Source organism: Lathyrus oleraceus, chromosome 4, assembly GCF_024323335.1.
Source record: "Lathyrus oleraceus cultivar Zhongwan6 chromosome 4, CAAS_Psat_ZW6_1.0, whole genome shotgun sequence".
NCBI lineage: Eukaryota > Viridiplantae > Streptophyta > Magnoliopsida > Fabales > Fabaceae > Lathyrus > Lathyrus oleraceus.
Genome location: NC_066582.1, coordinates 214,624,859 through 214,643,779, shown reverse-complemented (window position 1 = coordinate 214,643,779; position 18,921 = coordinate 214,624,859). Strand labels below are relative to the sequence as shown.

General features: G+C 31.0%; 1 protein-coding gene and 1 long non-coding RNA gene across 3 annotated transcripts; one reads left to right on the top strand and one right to left on the bottom strand.

Moving 5' to 3' along the window:
* Window positions 1-3,877: 3,877 nt before the first annotated feature.
* On the bottom strand, window positions 3,878-5,329 carry LOC127074606 (uncharacterized). Its single transcript, XR_007786068.1, has 2 exons — window positions 4,395-5,329; window positions 3,878-4,209 (listed from the first exon to the last, which is right to left on the bottom strand). It is a non-coding gene; the product is annotated as an uncharacterized LOC127074606 (long non-coding RNA).
* Window positions 5,330-7,503: 2,174 nt separating this feature from the next.
* Window positions 7,504-9,192, top strand: LOC127074605 (salicylate carboxymethyltransferase). 2 transcript variants are annotated; one of them, XM_051015936.1, is made up of 4 exons: window positions 7,504-7,641; window positions 7,713-8,117; window positions 8,190-8,447; window positions 8,613-9,192. In XM_051015936.1, exons 1-4 carry the CDS (start codon window positions 7,579-7,581, stop codon window positions 8,988-8,990), a joined length of 1,104 nt encoding a protein of 367 aa, XP_050871893.1. In that variant the 5' UTR covers window positions 7,504-7,578; the 3' UTR covers window positions 8,991-9,192. The 2 variants fall into 2 exon arrangements, with proteins under 2 accessions (XP_050871893.1, XP_050871895.1); XM_051015938.1 differs by having other exon boundaries at window positions 7,508-7,611.
* Window positions 9,193-18,921: the final 9,729 nt, after the last annotated feature.

Sequence of the window (18,921 nt, the reverse complement as noted above, 5' to 3'; positions counted from 1 at the left end):
ACCTTTAGTAATGTTATGGTAGGATCCCTAGTAAAGAACATCGATATAAAGTGAAATCCCAGTCATACTCGTATGACTTCTATACATGTAACACTCTTATCTAATAAAAATAATGGCAAAAGTAATTGAATACATATAAAGAATGACATGTCTCGCTACATACACTAGTTGCATAGCCTGAAGCTTAGTTAGAGTCTCACATCGTTGTAGTAGGATGTTGATTATCCCATAAACTAGACTTGAATGTGGGGGACCATTGTTGTTATTAGTTTGTAGGCTTATATATAGAGTGTGGGATAACATGGCTTTGTCTTTATGGTTTATTGGGTTGTGATTAGGTCTAGATTTTTTGTTGAGAAGTTGAATATCTCAGGATTTGTTACTAGTTCTTTACCACTGGTGGATGTAGGTTGCAAGTGACATAGCTAACCACTAAGAGATCAAATGATGGTAGTAAGAAATCCATTGAGATTGCTTATCCGGACCTGTGTTTATTTCTTATTATAGGTATATTAAATTTTCGTATTTTGTTAATCCGGATTTCAAAATCATTTTTATAATGCCAAATAGTATATATTAACAAAGAAAATAATCTTCTTATAGCAAGAAACCACCCAGCACAAGTAATGCATGGAAACACATAAAAAATAGAGAAAATCAACATGTAAAAGGAAACAACCAAAAAGCCAAAGAAAAGAGGGATCACTTAGAAGCAAGTTATAACTACTAAAGAACCACGTCGTTACTCTTATGTTAGATCTCAGACTAACTAGATCCACCATCTATAGATCATATCCCCAAAAAAGAGGTATTAGAGATCCACCACTACACTCCAAATTAGAGCAAACACTCGATCCACTATAGGTGTAGCTAGAGGAAATGATTCTAAAATCAATCCATGAAAGTGCAAGAGTTCACTCCCAATATACTTGAAAACCATTTCCAAACCAAAGAAAGACTCTTCTCCATAAATTTTGTCAATATTTTTGTGACTCCATTAGAGATAACATCACTTCAGACTTTTTAGATAAAGTAGATTACAACATGGCAAGCCATAAGGTAGCCCCTATATACTTAACCTTACTTTATTAAGAAAGGAATTATTCAAAAAACACCCTAAGATCTTGGCGAATAACTTCGTGCATCCCCAATCACCTGAAAATTCGATACCATGTTATTAAGGTTAAATCACAAGAAACAAAAAGGTGAGAGAAAGTCTTAATCGAACACTCGCATGATGGACTATGAAAGCCTACTAGGGTTAGATAACATCCTGTCGCACCTCAAAAATGTGATAATGCGATCCCTCGCGATGGGACGCAGAAAAAATGTTGTTCGAAACAGAGTCGCCACCGAACTTTATTCATTCCAATGAAGGAATAGGAAAATATCGAGAAAACCTCTAAAAATAAGAATAATGGTCGTTGCAACCATATTCGGGTTCGGGAGTCGATTACGCAAGGGGAAGGTATTAGCACCCCTTACGTCCGTTGTACTCAACGGGAACCTCTTAGTCTGATTTTGCTATTTGACTGTTAATTGAATGTTATTTGCTTGCTTCGAGTAATTAGAATTGATGATAGATATGGATGAAGACCTCAGGAGGGGGAAATGGGAGGTTTTTTATTAGTGTGCTCGCGAAGATACAACAATCTCCTGCCTACGTATCCTTATGGTGCAATAAGGAAATCAGAGCATTCGTAGTTCGGGCTACTACGAATATTTGGTGTGTTTTGTTTTGATGAACGACTGTGTAGGTCGGCGTTCTAACGGCTAAGCGCTGGCTTGTCTACTCTCGGTGGAGGCTCTAGCACTGGTTTGTTGGGCGCATTAGAAAGGATTTACAGTGTTCTTTTGAGAAGGGTTTTGGTCATGCGGGGGGTGACAAATTGAATTGACGTGTTTGGGTGTTTTGGTTTGGTTTCGATCACTCGGGGGCGAGAAGTTAGGTTTAATGTGTTTGAGATGCTTTTGAAGAACGACGAAAGATTGAGCAATATGGTGTACACCAATCGTCCAATTCTTTCGAGGAATAATAAGGCGATCGCCTTCTATCCCCTTTTTGTTCAAATTATTTTGAAAGTTTGTTTGCGGATGCTGAATACGCACGGTAGTGAGGCGTACGCCTCCTACTTGCTTATTCAAAAAATAATGAGGCGTACGCCACTTATTCCTTTATCCAAGTTTATTTAACGTGTTTTAGTCGGAAGTCGATAATTTATGCAATATGGCGTACGTCAATTATTCAAATAATCGAGAGAGGGCGAGGCGTACGCCTTCCCTCTTTTATCACCCGAAGTTTAAATTGTAAAAAGAAATTCCCTTATATGTCGTACTTGATTTGCGAAAATAGTTCCTATTTGAATTGGTAGGTTTGATCGAAAGATGATTTGAGCAATGTGGCGTACGCCAATTATTCAAATAATCAAGGAATGGTGAGGCGTACGCCTCCCATTCTCTATCGAAGTTTGAGTGAAAGTTTATTTTGTGAAATTGGATTTGATCTGAAATGTGATTTGAGCTTGTATGATTATTAGGGTTTTATTTAAATGACGAAAATCCGAGCAATATGGCGTACGCCAATTATTCGAATAATCGAGAGATAATGAAGCGGATGCTCACCATTCTCCTTTTCATTCAAAGATTAATAGAGCTTTTAGAATTTATGATTAATTGGGGGAGTGATTTTAATTTTATGGAGTTTTTAGAGTTTTAAAAAAATGACGAAAATCCGAGCAATATGGCGTACGCCAATTGTTCGAATAGTCGAGAGATAGTGAAGCGGATGCTTACTATTCTCCTTTTCATTCAAAATTAATTTAGATAATGAAACTTTTAGGATTTATAATTAACTTGAGGAAGTGATTTTAATTTTATGGAGTTTTAGGGTTTTAAATGAATGACGAAAATCCGAGCAATATGGCGTACGCCAATTATTCGAATAGTCGAGAGATAGTGAAGCGGAAGCTTACTATTCTCCTTTTCATCCCAAGGTTTATGTTTGAAAGAGAAAATCCTTTTGAAATTGAATGGTTTGGAAAAATGTTTGAATTCATGTTTATAAATGAAATGAATTTTATTTAGTGTATTATTTCATCTACTCGATTAATCAATAACCAAGTAGGTTTCATTGTAAGGAAGCCCAAGAGTAAGCTATGTGAGGTTGATGACGATGCGAAGAGCAATCGACTTACAAGGGTGCTTTTAAAAATGGGCTCGATACTTGGATCGAGAATTGTAGTTTTGTGCTTTTTGAAATTGGTTTGAATTGATGGTGAATTGGAATGAAATGAAATTGAAAGAGTTTATGAAATGATGATGACACGAAATAGTTTTTGTTTGAAATAATGTGAAGTTGTGAGAGTGGGAGAAATTAATCCAATTCTTTTTTAGCAGAATTAACTCATTAAAACTTGGTTAAATCGGTTAATTGAATTAATTAAAGTTAATTATCAAAATTATTTAATTAAATCAAATAATTAAGTTAATTAAAATTGATTAATAGAAATTAAACTAATTAAAGTTTTTAATCAATTAATTAAGTCAAAAGAGAAAGAAAATGGGTATTAACATTGATTTAATCAGTGTGTGTCGGTGTGCTCAAACCGGTTTGTACATAACGACCATGAAATTAAAACGTCGTATGTGAGTTCTAAACGCGGTGAAATCGTACAATTAATTTCTTGAAGTTTGGTGGTATAACGGCATGGAGTAGCCGGATCCACTTATTTTATCCGATTTGACGAAATGGAAATTAAACAACAAACCAATATTATGTCTCAATTATTTATAGAGTCCACACCACAATATTACAAAGAAAGCAATGTAGTAATGTGACTACCATAGGATATTAAAAACAAGCTGAAACTAACATGACTAACTAATAATATGATCACTGTAATATAATCTAAAATGTGCCAAACTTTTAGCAGAATAATAAAATACTTCATTTAATTAAAAATCACTAAACATCATGGGAATTAGAAATAAGAGGAAACTAAAAATGAGTAAAGAAAGACCGATTAGGTACCCATATACATCGGACAAAAATTAATTTTGGTATATAACCACCAATGAGATGCATTTCAGACTTATTCATGGCCATAGGTCCACCAATAACTTATCACAATTTTTATACAAAAAATGCCAAATCAAAGTTGATTATGAGCTTCCTGCAGTAGCGCTCCACTATATACAAAGTTCATACAACTTCAAAACAAAAGTTTATTTGAATCAAACAACAATAAAACACATTAGACTATAAACTCATGCCTTCAAACTACAAGTCATAACAGCAGCCAGCAATCAATACACACAATGCATCAAAATATGGTTTAACTGAAAAATACAGAATGCTGTAAACAGGTAAAACTTTGATGTGTTCAGATTATTACCAACATAAATGACGATAACCGCTGCTTTTGAGGTGTCACGGAATTTGAACCGAAAATGGATCGGTTTGAAAGCAGAACTAAAGAAACCCTTGTTTACATCCGAGCAGTAGATTATGTTGTTGTTGACTGTTAGCGGCTTGTTCAAAACTTCCTGCTAATCTTTTAGATCGACTTCGGCATCCAAAAGCTTCTTAGTCAAATTACCGCTACCAAGACCGATTTCAAGCACAAATTCAGTAGTCTTGACTCCAGATTTCTCTGACGATGGAGGGGGTATCGCTTGGAAATCGCGAAGGTTAGAGCGATTGAGTTTGAAGAGGATAAAGACGGGGGTTTAGGGTTGGTAGAAAACGGCGAGGGTTTTGTGGATTGTGACGGCGGAATGGTTTGTGTAGAGGTTTGAAGGAGAAAATAGCGGTGAGTGGAAGGGTTTGTGCGATGGCTGGTGGTGGTGTTTTGATGGTGGAAGATGAGCGATGTGTGGTGATTTGGAAGGTGATGGGTGTGGTGGTTCGTGTGGTGATTTTGGGGTTTCGCGGTGGTGAATCCGTGGCGGCGGTTGAAGGTCTGAAGAATGGCCGAGAGATGAGGAAGATGAAGGGATTGTGAGGATTGAAGGTTGTTGAGTGAGGGTTTTGAGAGTGAGTGAAGAGGGTTTTTGTGGGAGAATCCCTTTTTCAGAATGGAGAGCGGATTTGTGAGGTAAAGGAGAGGGATTGTGAGTGGAGATGTGAGTGAGAAGGAGCGTGAGGTGAGGAATCTGAGAGATTTTGTGAGGGAGTGACGTGTGTGAACTGAGAGTGAGTGGCATGAGAGGTGAGAGATGAGAGGAATTTGAGAGATTTTTCAAAGATTTTTTTTTATGAGATTTTTATGGATTGGGTGGTTAGTCGTGAGAGACGTTGAGAGCGAGATATCAAATTTTTTTTCTTCTTTTTTTTTTAGAATCCAATGTAGGAATATATATATATATATATATATATATATATATATATATATATATATATATATATATATATATATATATATATATATATATATATATATATATATATATATATATATATATATATATATATATATATATATATATTTTACACTCAGTATTCATTTAAAGAAAATAAACTCATAAAATTTCTAACTAATATTTAATTTGAATAAATTTTAATTATTTTAAATAAATAACTAAATCCAAAAAATATGAACCGATTAGAAATGGAAATCGAGTACAAATTTGTTCGGAAATTTGAACCGGTCACACTAAAATTGTCAGGACAAAACATACTTATTAAAAAATACATTTTCCTCAAATTCTGAAATAATTTTGCACCGATTAAAAGACTCAGGCGGTTCAAGATATAACCGAAACAGTCACTGTTGATTTTGCCTGTTCTTGAGAAATGATTCAACCGATTGGTCTGTATTTTCAATAAATTCATTCTGACTGACATTTCAGGTATTATTCATGATGCAATGTATGTCATGCTATGCATATGATGCAAAAATGAAAATGAACTCAATTCTATGAAAGTTTAAATATGCCCGGACAAAATTGGGGTATGACACATCCCTCTTCTAAATATGTTTACTTTAGAAGGGAATCTATCCTCCAATAATTTTCAGGGGAATACCAATATCTTATACGAAGCCTAATTACTCCAAATAAGAGAAAGAATATGAGCCTAGACCGAAAATGAGGCCATAGAGGAAGCCAAACTCGCTTTGTGGACGAGATAAGCAGATGTCACATAGAAAATACTCTCTTTAGAGTACTTCTAAATCCACTTATCTCTATCTAGAATAAGGTTAATATCTTTTTAGGAAGGCATACAACTCATCAAAAACGATTTCCTATTTATCTTATTACTCCTTCAAATTTTAAAATTTCGTAAAAATGCGTGAGTAAGTCATTGTGGTGTATTGAACAATCCCTATTTATTTTGTTACACCTCAAATTTTAATGATAGGTCGACTTAAAAAATAATCACACTAAATTACAAATAGTTTTATGATAACAATTCATTTTTAATGTTATATGCAAGTATTTATTTATTATTTAATTTATTTTTTATATTATTAATAAAAGTTATTTTTTCAATATATAATAAATTATTTTTTAGTATCCGTAAAATCATATGGTAAAAAACGGATGAAGTAATATATTATTGCAGCTATTTTTTATTATTATTTTCTATGGACAAATGTAGTTTTCATAAGAGCAACCCAACAACCCAACAACGATCCGTATTTATTTGTCACGTACTTAATAATTGAAAAATATGTTCACATATTTTAAGGAGTAACACAAAATTTAAACTTAACTTTTTTTAGTATAATATTAATATTTTAGTAAATATTATGACCCATTTAAAAATTATTCTATCACATCATAAAATATATAAATACTACAAGTTCAATCTTGTCAATTCTATCCCACTTTATTTATTTTAAAATATAAAAAATCAAGTATATAAAAAATAAATGAGCGATATGTAGTTAGTTTATAAATATAAATATTTATAACTTTTTTCTTTCCATCGATGGACAAAATGATATTTGATATGCCTGATAATATCAAATTACACCACCATTTTGATTCGTTTTATTTATGTTTTGTTATCGTTTTATCTCTATTTTCAATATTATATGAGTACTTTGTCTATATTTGAAGTATTTAATCATATTGAGATCATATGCGAAAGAAAAAAAAAACAATTCAGATACAAAACAATGAAAACATAAAAAATTTCAAATAGGATTTAAACTTAAAATAGATTATAATAATAGTAAAATGTAAGGGACATTTTCGATATTTAATATATTTGTAAATTATCATAACATTTATATTTAGATCTATTATTTAAATTTATGCACATGTTAAAATATTTCTTTATACCATAATCAGTGGAATATATATTTCTCCCTCCTTTTCTTTTGTTAATTTATATGAATTTGAATCCTATAATCACTCGAATATATATATATATATATATATATATATATATATATATATATATATATATATATATATATATATATATATATATATATATATATATATATATATATATATATATATATATATATATATATATATATATATATTGTGGCAAGGGCTGTGTATTACTTGAACACAATAGCATTAAAGTAAAACTAGTTTGAAAGAAAGACAAAAGAAACAAGAATGGAACTACACATGAATGGGAGCGATGAAGAAGTAAGCTATGCAAACAACTCCTCACTTCAGGTATATTTATAAATAATGCAACTATATAACTATTATACAAAAATATCCATATCAAGTTTGTAAATATGCAGCGAAAGGTGATTTCTTTGACAAAAGCTCTGAGAGATGAAGCCATAACAAGTTTGTACTGCAACACACTGCCCAAAAGCTTGGCCATTGCTGACTTAGGTTGTTCTTCTGGACCAAACACTTTGTTAGTCATCTCACAAACTATCAAGGTTGTGGAAAATCTTTGTCGAAAATTTAATCAGAAATCTCCTGAATATAAAGTCTATCTTAATGATTTACCCGGAAACGACTTCAACAGTGTATTTAAGTCCCTTGACACCTTTAAGGAAAAACTAGTCGATGAATTGGAAACTAAAATGGGTTCTTGCTACTTCTCTGGGATTCCTGGTTCATTTTATGGCAGGATTTTCGCAGATAAAAGTATGGATTTTGTTCATTCCTCTTCCTGTCTTCATTGGCTATCAAAGGTTTGTCTATAATCATTATCTCTTTTCTTATTCTTTTTGTATTCTATATTGATTTAATTGAAAAATGTTTAGGTTCCAGAGGGTGTTGACAACAACAACAAGGGTAATATTTATTTGTCAACTACAAGCCCTTCAAATGTCCTCGAGGCTTACTACAAGCAATTTCAAAAAGATTTTTCTCTTTTTCTCGAGTGTCGCGCACAAGAAATAGTTGAAGGTGGTCGCATGATTCTTACATTTGTAGGAAGAAAAAATGATGATCCATCAAACAAAGACTGTTGTCAAGTTTGGGATCTCATGACAATTGCTCTCAAGGACATGGTCTTGCAGGTATGTATTGTTTTTTTCTGTAAGTAGACGAAATGGAATAACTGTTAAAAACTCACACAAAAACGTGAGTATCAGTGTTCAAACTTTGATGATAATTTTCATCTTAGTAATATTGATTTTTGTCGGTTGAGATAAGATTTATAGACATATTCAATTATGTTGCAGGGAATCATTGACGAAGAGAAACTCGATACTTTCAACATCCCAAACTACTTTCCTTCTCCATCTGAAGTGAATTTTGAAGTTCTCGAGGAAGGATCATTTGCAATCGATAAACTAGAGATTTCTGAAGTGAATTGGAATGGTCGTGATAGTTGGGAAGCTTTGGACATTGGATCTGAAATGTCGAAATCGTTCAAAGACGAAGGATACAATATGGCACAATGCATTAGGGCTGGGACTGAACCTTTGCTAGTTTGTCATTTTGGTGATAGTGTCATTGAAGAGATTTTTGAACGCTATAAAAATATTTTAACTGATCGAATGTCTAAAGAGAGAACTAAGTTCATCAATCATACTTTATCGTTGACTAGAAAACCATGAGAAGAAAAACAATTTGGTTGAAGGTTTTGTATTTTGAGTTCAAAATAAAATTCAAAAGTCTTGGTGTTGGTTAATTTGCATCATTTTACTAGCTAGTGATTAGTTAGTAAATGTTATGATGCAAATTAAAAATAAAAATTTAGAAGTATTTTGTTAATTAAATTACTCTCTGTTAATTTTTAAATGGTTTTTTGTTACTAAATTGTATTTTCTTGTCTTGTTTTATATTTGTTTATGTTTTTGAGAATAAAGTTTATGTCCCCTCATTTCTCTCTTTTTTTTCCCTTATGAACATTATATTATTATAACGATTAAAAAACTAAAAAAAATATAAAGATCGATATATTAATTGCCATGAATATTACTTTTCTTTAACATTCTCTCTGACCGTGGTTCCGCCCCTAACTAAACTAAACAAAAGAGGAAAAGAGGTTAATTAAAAACAAAGTAACAGGCTAGGAAACATTCAAGCGACCTGTTAGAACAAGCTCTAATTTGTCATTTATCAACAGCAAAAATCTGTTGGTAAAAGTACATAAACAATTGTAAAAACAATCAAATTATGCCGATGGATATTTACTTCCGTCAACTATAATTTCCTATAACATTGGCAAAATGTCATCCCAATATCTTATACTAATGACAATTTTTAGGCATTTGAAGAAAATTTCAGGATTATAGCAACGATTAATTACACGATTTAACAACTTTATCCATCATATATTTTCATTGGTACAAGATAAAATTAGTCGTTGGTATATGTCTCTTATATTTACAAATATTTCTTTTCTATAATTAAATTTTGACAAATCTACCGCACCAAATTTAAAGCAAAATAAAAAGAAAACTTCGATTATATTATCAAAATAGCAAGTCTTACAAACATCAAAATAACAAAACAATGTAAATTATATAATAATAATAATCAAAATAAATGTTACGATAAAAAAAATACAAAAACATATCTAAGATAAAAAAAGTTTCTAATCTTCCTATCTTCCATCATCATCCGTGCATGTATTTCGAGAATTTTTCTGATTTAGGGTACTTTTCGCACATAGTTTTGGTTTCTAATCTTCGTGTCTTTCATCATCATCAGTGCATGTATTTCGAGAATTTTTCTGATTTAGGGTACTGTTCGCACATGGTTTTCGCGTGAATAATCTCTAGCCTCCTATTGAGGTTTACTTGCGGGGTCGACTACAAAATCCTAAGTTAAGTGTTAAGTATATGGGGTGTTTTGTTGGAATGTTTGGATTAAGAAAACGATAGGCAGAATTTAACTATAAAAGGGTGCAGTTAGAATAAATGAACAAAAGGCTAGATAAAACTGTAAATGACAAGCATATAAAAAGACTTGGTATTTTAAATTGCTTGAAGGTAAATGTGGAAGAAAGTATACATTTTGTAGGTGTCGCGGCTGGAAAAATGACAGAGGTGCCACCATCCTTTATTCGTTCCTAAGGAACACTTACCTCCATTGTATTCAATGGGATCCTCCTATAATTTTAGGGTTAGCGTGTCCGTGAGATGTTTACTTTATTAATTATTATTGGTTAATTATTTATCTATTTATTGAAAATTATTTTATTATTTAAAAGAAGATTGATTAATTGAGAAAAGAAAACTTAAAAATGTTTTTGATTATTGTACTCGCTCTATGCCTACGTACCTCTAAGTTAATTGAAGGATCAGAGTCCCGTGGTTCTGATAGAAAAAAGTTATTTGTTGATTGTTTTTATCCCTTGAAAATTCTCACGCATCGGGGGCGGAGAAGTGATTGATTTTAAGAAAATGCCTCAATACACTAGGGTAAAGGGTTTATAGTTTGAAGTGTGTTGAATTTGATTTTATCCCTTGATTGTTTGTAAAGATAATATTTAATTTATTTAAGAAAATAAATCAGTGATTATACTGGAATATTAGACATAACCTTTTATATCGATTTTATCCCCAATTTAACCCTTGAAAACCTTAGAGTTTTATCCCATATTTTATCTCATGTCCTTGTCCCATTTGATTTGAAAATTTAACTTAATTTAATTAATAAAATTAAATAAAATGTAATAAGATATATTCCCTATTCCAATTTTATCCCTAATTTACATCCCTTCCGATTCTAGAAATTATCCCTAAATTTTATCCTACAACTATGCTTGAATTACCCCAGATTGTTTCATGAATTAACCTTAATTTCTTAATTAATTATCCTTTAATTAATTATACACTATTTATTATTTAAATGATTAAATAATAAATAAATACTAAATTATTATTTAAAACCCTAATTATTAATTTGATCGACTTAATTTAATTTGAAATAGAATATAATTTTTAAATTGAAATAGTTAAATGGTTTAATTTTTGTAGGTATAATGATAATAAAACTATTATTAAAACAAAATAAATAAATTGAGAACTAAGTGAAAATTTTAAATAAAATTAAATTAATAGATTAAGACAACAAAATTTCATGGAGTTATTGGCATATTATTACACTTAAGGGAAAGAAAAAGTTTCATTTGATCAATTTGATTCTATTTTAATTTTCACTTAAATAATAATATCTAATAATTGATATTAAAGTGATAAGAGTACATCAATAATAATAAATAAATAAGATCAATATAAAAGTGAATAAAAATGAAAAAATAACTTTCTTTAAAATGACTAAATAATAAATATGAAAATTAAAAAATGAATGCACTTTTATTTTATTTTATAATTTAATATTGATGATAATATAATAAATCTAAAAATCTAATAATAACAAAAACAATATAATTTTAATAATAGTGAATAATTATAACTTTAAAAAGGTGAGAAAATAAAATGATCATAAATAAAGAAATATACTAAAAATGGAAAAGATGGAATTTGATTTAAACTGATGTTATTATTGCTGATTTACTTCCATTTGGATTTGATTGAGATTGGTTATATATTTTAGACTTTTGAAAACCGAATTATGATATTGAGATATTATTTTTAGAAAGAAGCATGAACTGATTTTGTTTGGAATGAATCAAGAGATAATATATAGGATCTATCCTTTCCTGATTTTTACAGACTTTGTTGTTTCATGAAGTTATTGGCATATTGTTACACGGGGAAAGAAAAAACTTCATTTGATCAATTTGATTCTATTTTAATTTTCACTTAAATAATAATATCTAATAACTGATATTAAATTGATAGGAGTAGATCAATAATAATAAATAAATAAGATCAAAACTAAAAATAAAGAGATTAATCATATTCACAAAATCACTCATTTAACTAAAACTAGACAAAAGAAATTAGATAAAAAGTATTTTATGGACTTTTATTTATTAAGAGATAATAATTGATAATAATAAAAATAATGTATTAGTAATAACAAGAAAAAGATTTTGATGATATTCTTTTATTTTATCTTGGTTTTTTTTGTTTATAGAAGACTTCTATTTATATTTAAAAATTAGGTTTTCAAACTAATCAATAAAATATATTTAATTTGATTTAGTGATCATATTTAACTACTCCTCATTGATTGTGTTTCGTAAAAGTTTTAACTTATTCTCTAAGATTCAATGAAATAGAAATATATTTTTTTTGTAATTTTTTCAATTTTATTATTAATAAAAATATTTATCTATATATTTTTATATATAAAAGTGATGGTATTAATAGTTGTATGTAATTTTTTGTGATGACATCTTAGTATTAAAATAAAAATTTATAAAACAAATATTATTTTATAATATTTTAATGGAAAATTATTTTAAAATTAAGCACAAAACCATTTTAATTATACTTTAGTTGAACATATTTTAATTTTAAAATTTACTTCTAAAAAAATCAGAATCATATCCAAGGTGACTCTAAACAATTTTTCACAATTTAATATGAGTTTACATGTAATTTTTAATAATGATATTCTAAGTAAGATTATTTTTTATGGATTGTTTTAATTTATAAAGAAATACTAATTGATCATTTTGGTAAATAATAAAAACTATGTGGTAATAATAATAACAAGAAAATATTTTATTTTTAATTTTATCTTGATTAAAATGAAAAATGCAAATTTGATTGTAATTGAAGTTAAAACATAAAAAATGAGAAAATTGTAATTAAAGTTGTTGAGTGAGATTCGAACTTAAGACCTCTCTCCCTTGTAACTTCTTACCTATGCTTATGACGCTAGAAAACATGTGAAGGGTGGACAAAATTTGGGATTATGACGGTAGAAATGAACTCTTTTCTCTAGACGCTTGATGCTTTTAGTGTTTTCCCTTTCCAATGTTACAAATGTCTCCCCTTAGAACTAGAAATCAAATCTACTTAAATAGTAATAAAAAATAACTGCTACATGACTGTTGGTCATCTACAATGTGCCACGCGTCCGAACCTGCAATCCCACGTCTTTTGCAATTGCCCCCACGTTCTGCTCAACTGAGTGTAGGATGGTATGAGCGCCACATATTATTATTATTATTATTGGATAAAAAGAATTAAAAAATCTAAGGGTAAAATCGGAAGAAAAATAGGTCACTCCAAATAGGTGTATCCCCTTTATATAATCTAAGGGTAAAATCGGGAGAAAAATAAGTCACTCCAAATAGGTGTATCCCCTTTATATATAGGTATAGATAAAGGGAAAAAATCAGTTTCTCATATAAAAACACAACTTTAGTATAAAACATAAAAATTAACTAATAATTTCATATATTTTAATAACAATTATGGTCAAGTAAAATGAAATATAATAATTAGAAATTGAGAAAAATATACGGTCTTTGGGTTAACATTGTGAGAAATTGAGAAAAATATATGTCGTATGGTCATTAATGCCACCAACATGAAAGATTTCTTCGGTTAATATCAATGTGTTGGGGGTTGACAGTCATATTCTACATTTCTCTTGATAATAGCTTCCATGTTGATGTCACTCAAAAATGTTCATGTGCAATAAAACAACACATAAAGGGAAAAATCAGTTTCTCATATAAAAACACAACTTTAGTATAAAACATAAAAATTAACTAATAATTTCATATATTTTAATAACAATTATGGTCAAGTAAAATGAAATATAATAATTAGAAAGACAGAAAAAAAAACTTAAATGGTGAAAGTAAAAGTTCAGTGCTAAATCACTTATCAATTATAGATAAATCATTTCCCAAATTTCTCAGCTTTCCTCCTTAAAATCAACTTTAAAGCAAGTATGATGGTTTAAGTAATATGAAGAACTCAAAGGGAGATAAAAATCAAAAGGAGAGTGAATTGGGATATAGGCAAACCATTTTAGATTTTATAGAATCAATTAAAATCTGAATACAATAAAAAAAATAAACTGAACAAATTTTGTAAATAAATAGTAATTTTGTGGATTCAAGTGGTAACTATCAAGAAGTTATATTGATGCATTATTTATAACTTCTAAATGGAAGAACATGGAGGTTATATTGTTGTAAATTTAAGTGGTAACTACCAAGAAGTTATTATCACACAATTTTATTTTATTATTTATTAAAAAAATAAAATAATAAAAAAGGATAATTTTGGAAAAAAATAAAAGTCACTCCAAAATATTATATCCCCTTTATATATAGGTATAGATAACGATTAAAAAACTAAAAATACTAGTGTAAAAGAAAAGTATAAAGATCGATATATTAATTGCCATGAATATTACTTTTCTTTAACATTCTCTCTGACAGTGGTTCCGCCCCTAACTAAACACCATAACTGATATAGACAAAAGAGGAAAAGAGGTTAATTAAAAACAAAGTAACAGGCTAGGAAACATTCAAGCGACCTGTTAGAACAGGCTCTAATTTGTCATTTATCAACAGCAAAAATCTGTTGGTAAAAGTACATAAACAATTGTAACAACAATAAAATTATACCGACGGATATTTACTTCCCTCAACTATAATTTCCTATATCATTGGCAAAATGTCGTTCCAATATCTTATACTAATGACAATTTTCAAGCGTTTGAAGAAAATTTCAGGATTATAGCAACGATTAATTACACGATTTAACAACTTTACCCATCATATATGTTCATTGGTACAAGATAAAATTAGTCGTTCGTATATGTCTCTCATATTTATAAATATTTCTTTTCTATAATTAATATTTTTTAATAATCAAATTTTGACAAATCCACCGCACCAAATTTAAAGCAACATAAAAAGAAAACTTCAATTATATTATCAAAATAAGTCTTACAAACATTAAAATAACAAAGCAATGTAAATTATATAATAACAGTAATCAAAATAAATGTTACGACAAAAAAAATACAAAAACATATCTAAGATAAAAATAGTTTCTAATCTTCCTGTCTTCCATCATCATCATCAGTGCATGTATTTCGAGAATTTTTCTGATTTAGGGTACTGTTCGCACATGGTTTTCACGCGAATAATCTCTAGCCTCCTATTGAGGTTTACTTGCGGGGTCGACTACAAAATCCTAGACTAAATATTAAGTATATGGGGTATTTTGTTGGAATGTTTGGATTAAGAAAATGATAGGCAGAAATTAACTATAAAAGGGTGCAGTTAAAATAAATGAACAAAAGGCTAGATAAAACTGTAAATGACAAAGCAAATAAAAAGACTTGGTAATTTGAATTGCTTGAAGGTAAATGTGGAAGAAAGTATACATTTTGTAGGTGCCGCGGTTGGAAAAATGATAGAGGCGCCACCATCCTTTATTCGTTCCTACGGAATAGGGAAATAATGATAAAAACCTATTAACTAAAGGTGAGATACTGGGTTCGGGAGTCAGTTAAGTAAGCGGAAGGTATTAGGGACCACTTACCTCCATTGTACTCAATGGGATCCTCCTATAATTTTAGAGTTAGTGTGTCCTTGAGATGTTTGCTTTATTAATTATTATTGATTAATTATTTATCTATTTATTGAAAATTGTTTTATTATTTAAAAGAAAATTGATTAATTGAGAAAGGAAAACTTAAAAATGTTTTTGATTATTGTACTCGCTCTATGCCTACGTACCTCCAAATTAATTGAAGGATCAGAGTCCCGTAGTTCTGATAGAAACAAATTGTTTGTTGATTGTTTTTATCCCTTGAAAATTCTCACGCATCGGGGGCGGAGAAGTGATTGATTTTAAGAAAATGCCTCAATACACTAGGGTAAAGGACTTATAGTTTGAAGTGTGTTGAATTTGATTTTATCCCTTGATTGTTTGTAAAGATAATATTTAATTTATTTAAGAAAATAAATTAGTGATTATACTAGAATATTAGACATAATCCTTTATCTCGATTTTATCCCCAATTTAACCCTTGAAAACCTTAGAGTTTTATCCCATATTTTATCCACTACGCCAAAAACTGGAATAGACAGCGCACCTTAGAGGGCGCTTTACTACAAAAGCGCTCTTTAAAGTGAAGCGAAAAATAAGGAGCAATAGACAGCGCACTTTAAAGAGCGCTTTTGTAACAAAGCGCCCTCTAAGGTGAAGCGAAAAAATAAGGAGGAGATAGAGGGACAACAATACATGGCGCTTTTTAGAAAGCGCCCTCTAAGGTTACCCATAGAGGGCGCTTTTAATAAAGCGTTGTTATAAGTCCATGTGCATTTCCAGCTTATAAAGCGCTTCTGGAAAGCCTTAGAGAGCGCTTTCATAAGCGCCCTCTTAGGCCCCCTTTAGAGGGCGCTTTGTTTCCACAAGCGCCCTCTAAGGTGAAACAAAAAAATAAGGAGGAGATAGAGGGACAACAATACATGGAGCTTTTTAGAAAGCGCCCTCTAAGGTTACCCTTAGAGGGCGCTTTTAATAAAGCGCTGTTATAAGTCCACGTGCATTTCCAGCTTATAAAGCGCTTCTGGAAAGCCTTAGAGAGCGCTTTCATAAGCGCCCTCTTAGGCCCCCTTTAGAGGGCGCTTTTTTTCCACAAGCGCCCTCTAATGTCCCCTTTATAAAGGGCGCTTTATTACAAAAGCGCACTCTAAAGTGAAGAGAAAAAATAAGGAGCGAACAACTTGAATAGACAGCGCACTTTAGAGGGCGCTTTTGTAACAAAGCGCCCTCTAAAGTGAAGCGAAAAAATAATGAGGAAATGAAGGGACACCAATAGAGGACGCTTTATTGAAAGCGCCCTCTAAGGGTAACCTTAGAGGGCGCTTCTAAAAAAGCGCTCTCTATGTCCATGTACATTTCCAGTTTATAAGGCGCTTTTGGAAAGCCTTAGAGAGCGCTTTTAGAAGCGCCCTCTTAGACCCCTTTAGAGGGCGCTTTTGTAACAAAGCGCCCTCTAAAGTGAAGCCAAAAAAAAAATGGAGGGACAACAATAGAGGGCGTTTTTGTGAAAGCGCCCTCTAAGGTTACCCTTAGAGGGCGCTTTTGAAAAAGCGCTCTCTAAGTCCATGTACATTTCCAGTTTAGAAGGCGCTTTTGGAAAGCCTTAGAGAGCGCTTTCAGAAGCGCCCTCTTAGGCCCCCTTTAGAGGGCGCTTTTTTTAAAAAAGCACCCTCTAAGGTCCCCTTTAGTAAACATTAAAAATATAACATATACTGCATGTCTCTTTATTTTCCCTCTCTATAAGCTATTTCGTTTTCTCTCAACTGCGATTACTCTCTACTGCGATTACTCCCTCACCGTTCATCGTTCGTTCTCCCTCCCTCACCGTCATCGTCGCCGTTCGTTCTCCCTCCCTCACCGTTCACGTTCACTGCGTTATCCTCTTCCACCGTCACTGTTCACTTTCTTCTCCATCGTTACCGTCACCTTTAAGGTATTTCTCTTCTCCATCGTCACTGTTCACTTAGTTTTTCATTTTGTGCATTATGTTGATTAATGTTGTTTAGGGCAAACTGAGTTTTTTATTTCTGATTGAAAACTGATATATTTGAAGTGTGTTTGAGCTTGTTTTTGGAAGTTTGATGATTATGGATACAAGTTTGTTCATGTTCCAAACACCATAAGTTTGCATTGGTCTTTTGCATGCAGTAGGTGTGTGTGAGTTTGTATTCAATAATGATAAAAAAAAAGAGTTTAGATTGTTGTAACATGAGAGAAATGGAAGGTATATGAATGTGTTCACGTATTGAATCATTGTCTTACTTGGGTCTTATTGAATCATTTCTATATTACAGATAAAATGGCTAACCAAGACGATACCAATGCCGCGAATGAATCACGTAATAATGTTGAAAAAGAAATCAAACGAGGATTGACTGTTATGAAGTCAATCATTCGTGCAAGAGACAAGGGTGTAAAATTTGAAGTACATTGGAGTGCTGAAGACCAACTAATTGAGCCTAACGGTTCAATGTTGGCAAGTTACATTGGTTTCCTTGTTCGCCAACATATTCCGATTACATGTGATAATTGGAGAAGTCCGGACTTGAAGGTTGGCAAGGAAAAAATATGGTCGGAGATAAAGGTACTTACCATATATTGTTATATGTTTTTTTGTTGACTATTTGTTAACCATATATTGTTATAATATTACTTTATAATAACACACTCCATTTGTATGTTTTTTAGAGATCCTTTCACATCGATGAAAGCCGGCAAAAATATTGTATTCAATTGGCCGGAAAAAGACTCCGAGGATTTCGATCCTTTTTGTGCAACAAATTTCTCAAGGATGAGGAAGGAAAATTTGTTGAAGGAGAACGGCCAATGAAGTATGCCGAGATTATTTCAGCCGATGAATGGAATAACTTTGTCGCCAAACGAAGAAACGAAAAATTCCATGTAATGTCTATTAATTATACTATTATACAATTGTTAAGTTACTAAGTTCTAATATGCCTTAAACTTTTTTATCCAGGAAGTAAGCGACATAAATAGGAAAAGGGCATCAAAACCCGCGTATCCGTACAGAAAAGGGCGTATGGGTTATGCACGGTTACAACAAAGAATTGTGAGTATATTCAAATACTATGAGCTTATA

What these genes read in the sequence shown, in the direction of transcription:
- LOC127074605 (XM_051015936.1), top strand. Translation starts at nt 7,579, where the DNA reads ATGGAACTACACATGAATGGGAGCGATGAAGAAGTAAGCTATGCAAAC. An exon ending in CAAACAACTCCTCACTTCAG is followed by an intron (nt 7,642 to 7,712) that starts GTATATTTATAA and finishes GTAAATATGCAG; the next exon opens with CGAAAGGTGATTTCTTTGAC. An exon ending in TCAAGGACATGGTCTTGCAG is followed by an intron (nt 8,448 to 8,612) that starts GTATGTATTGTT and finishes ATTATGTTGCAG; the next exon opens with GGAATCATTGACGAAGAGAA.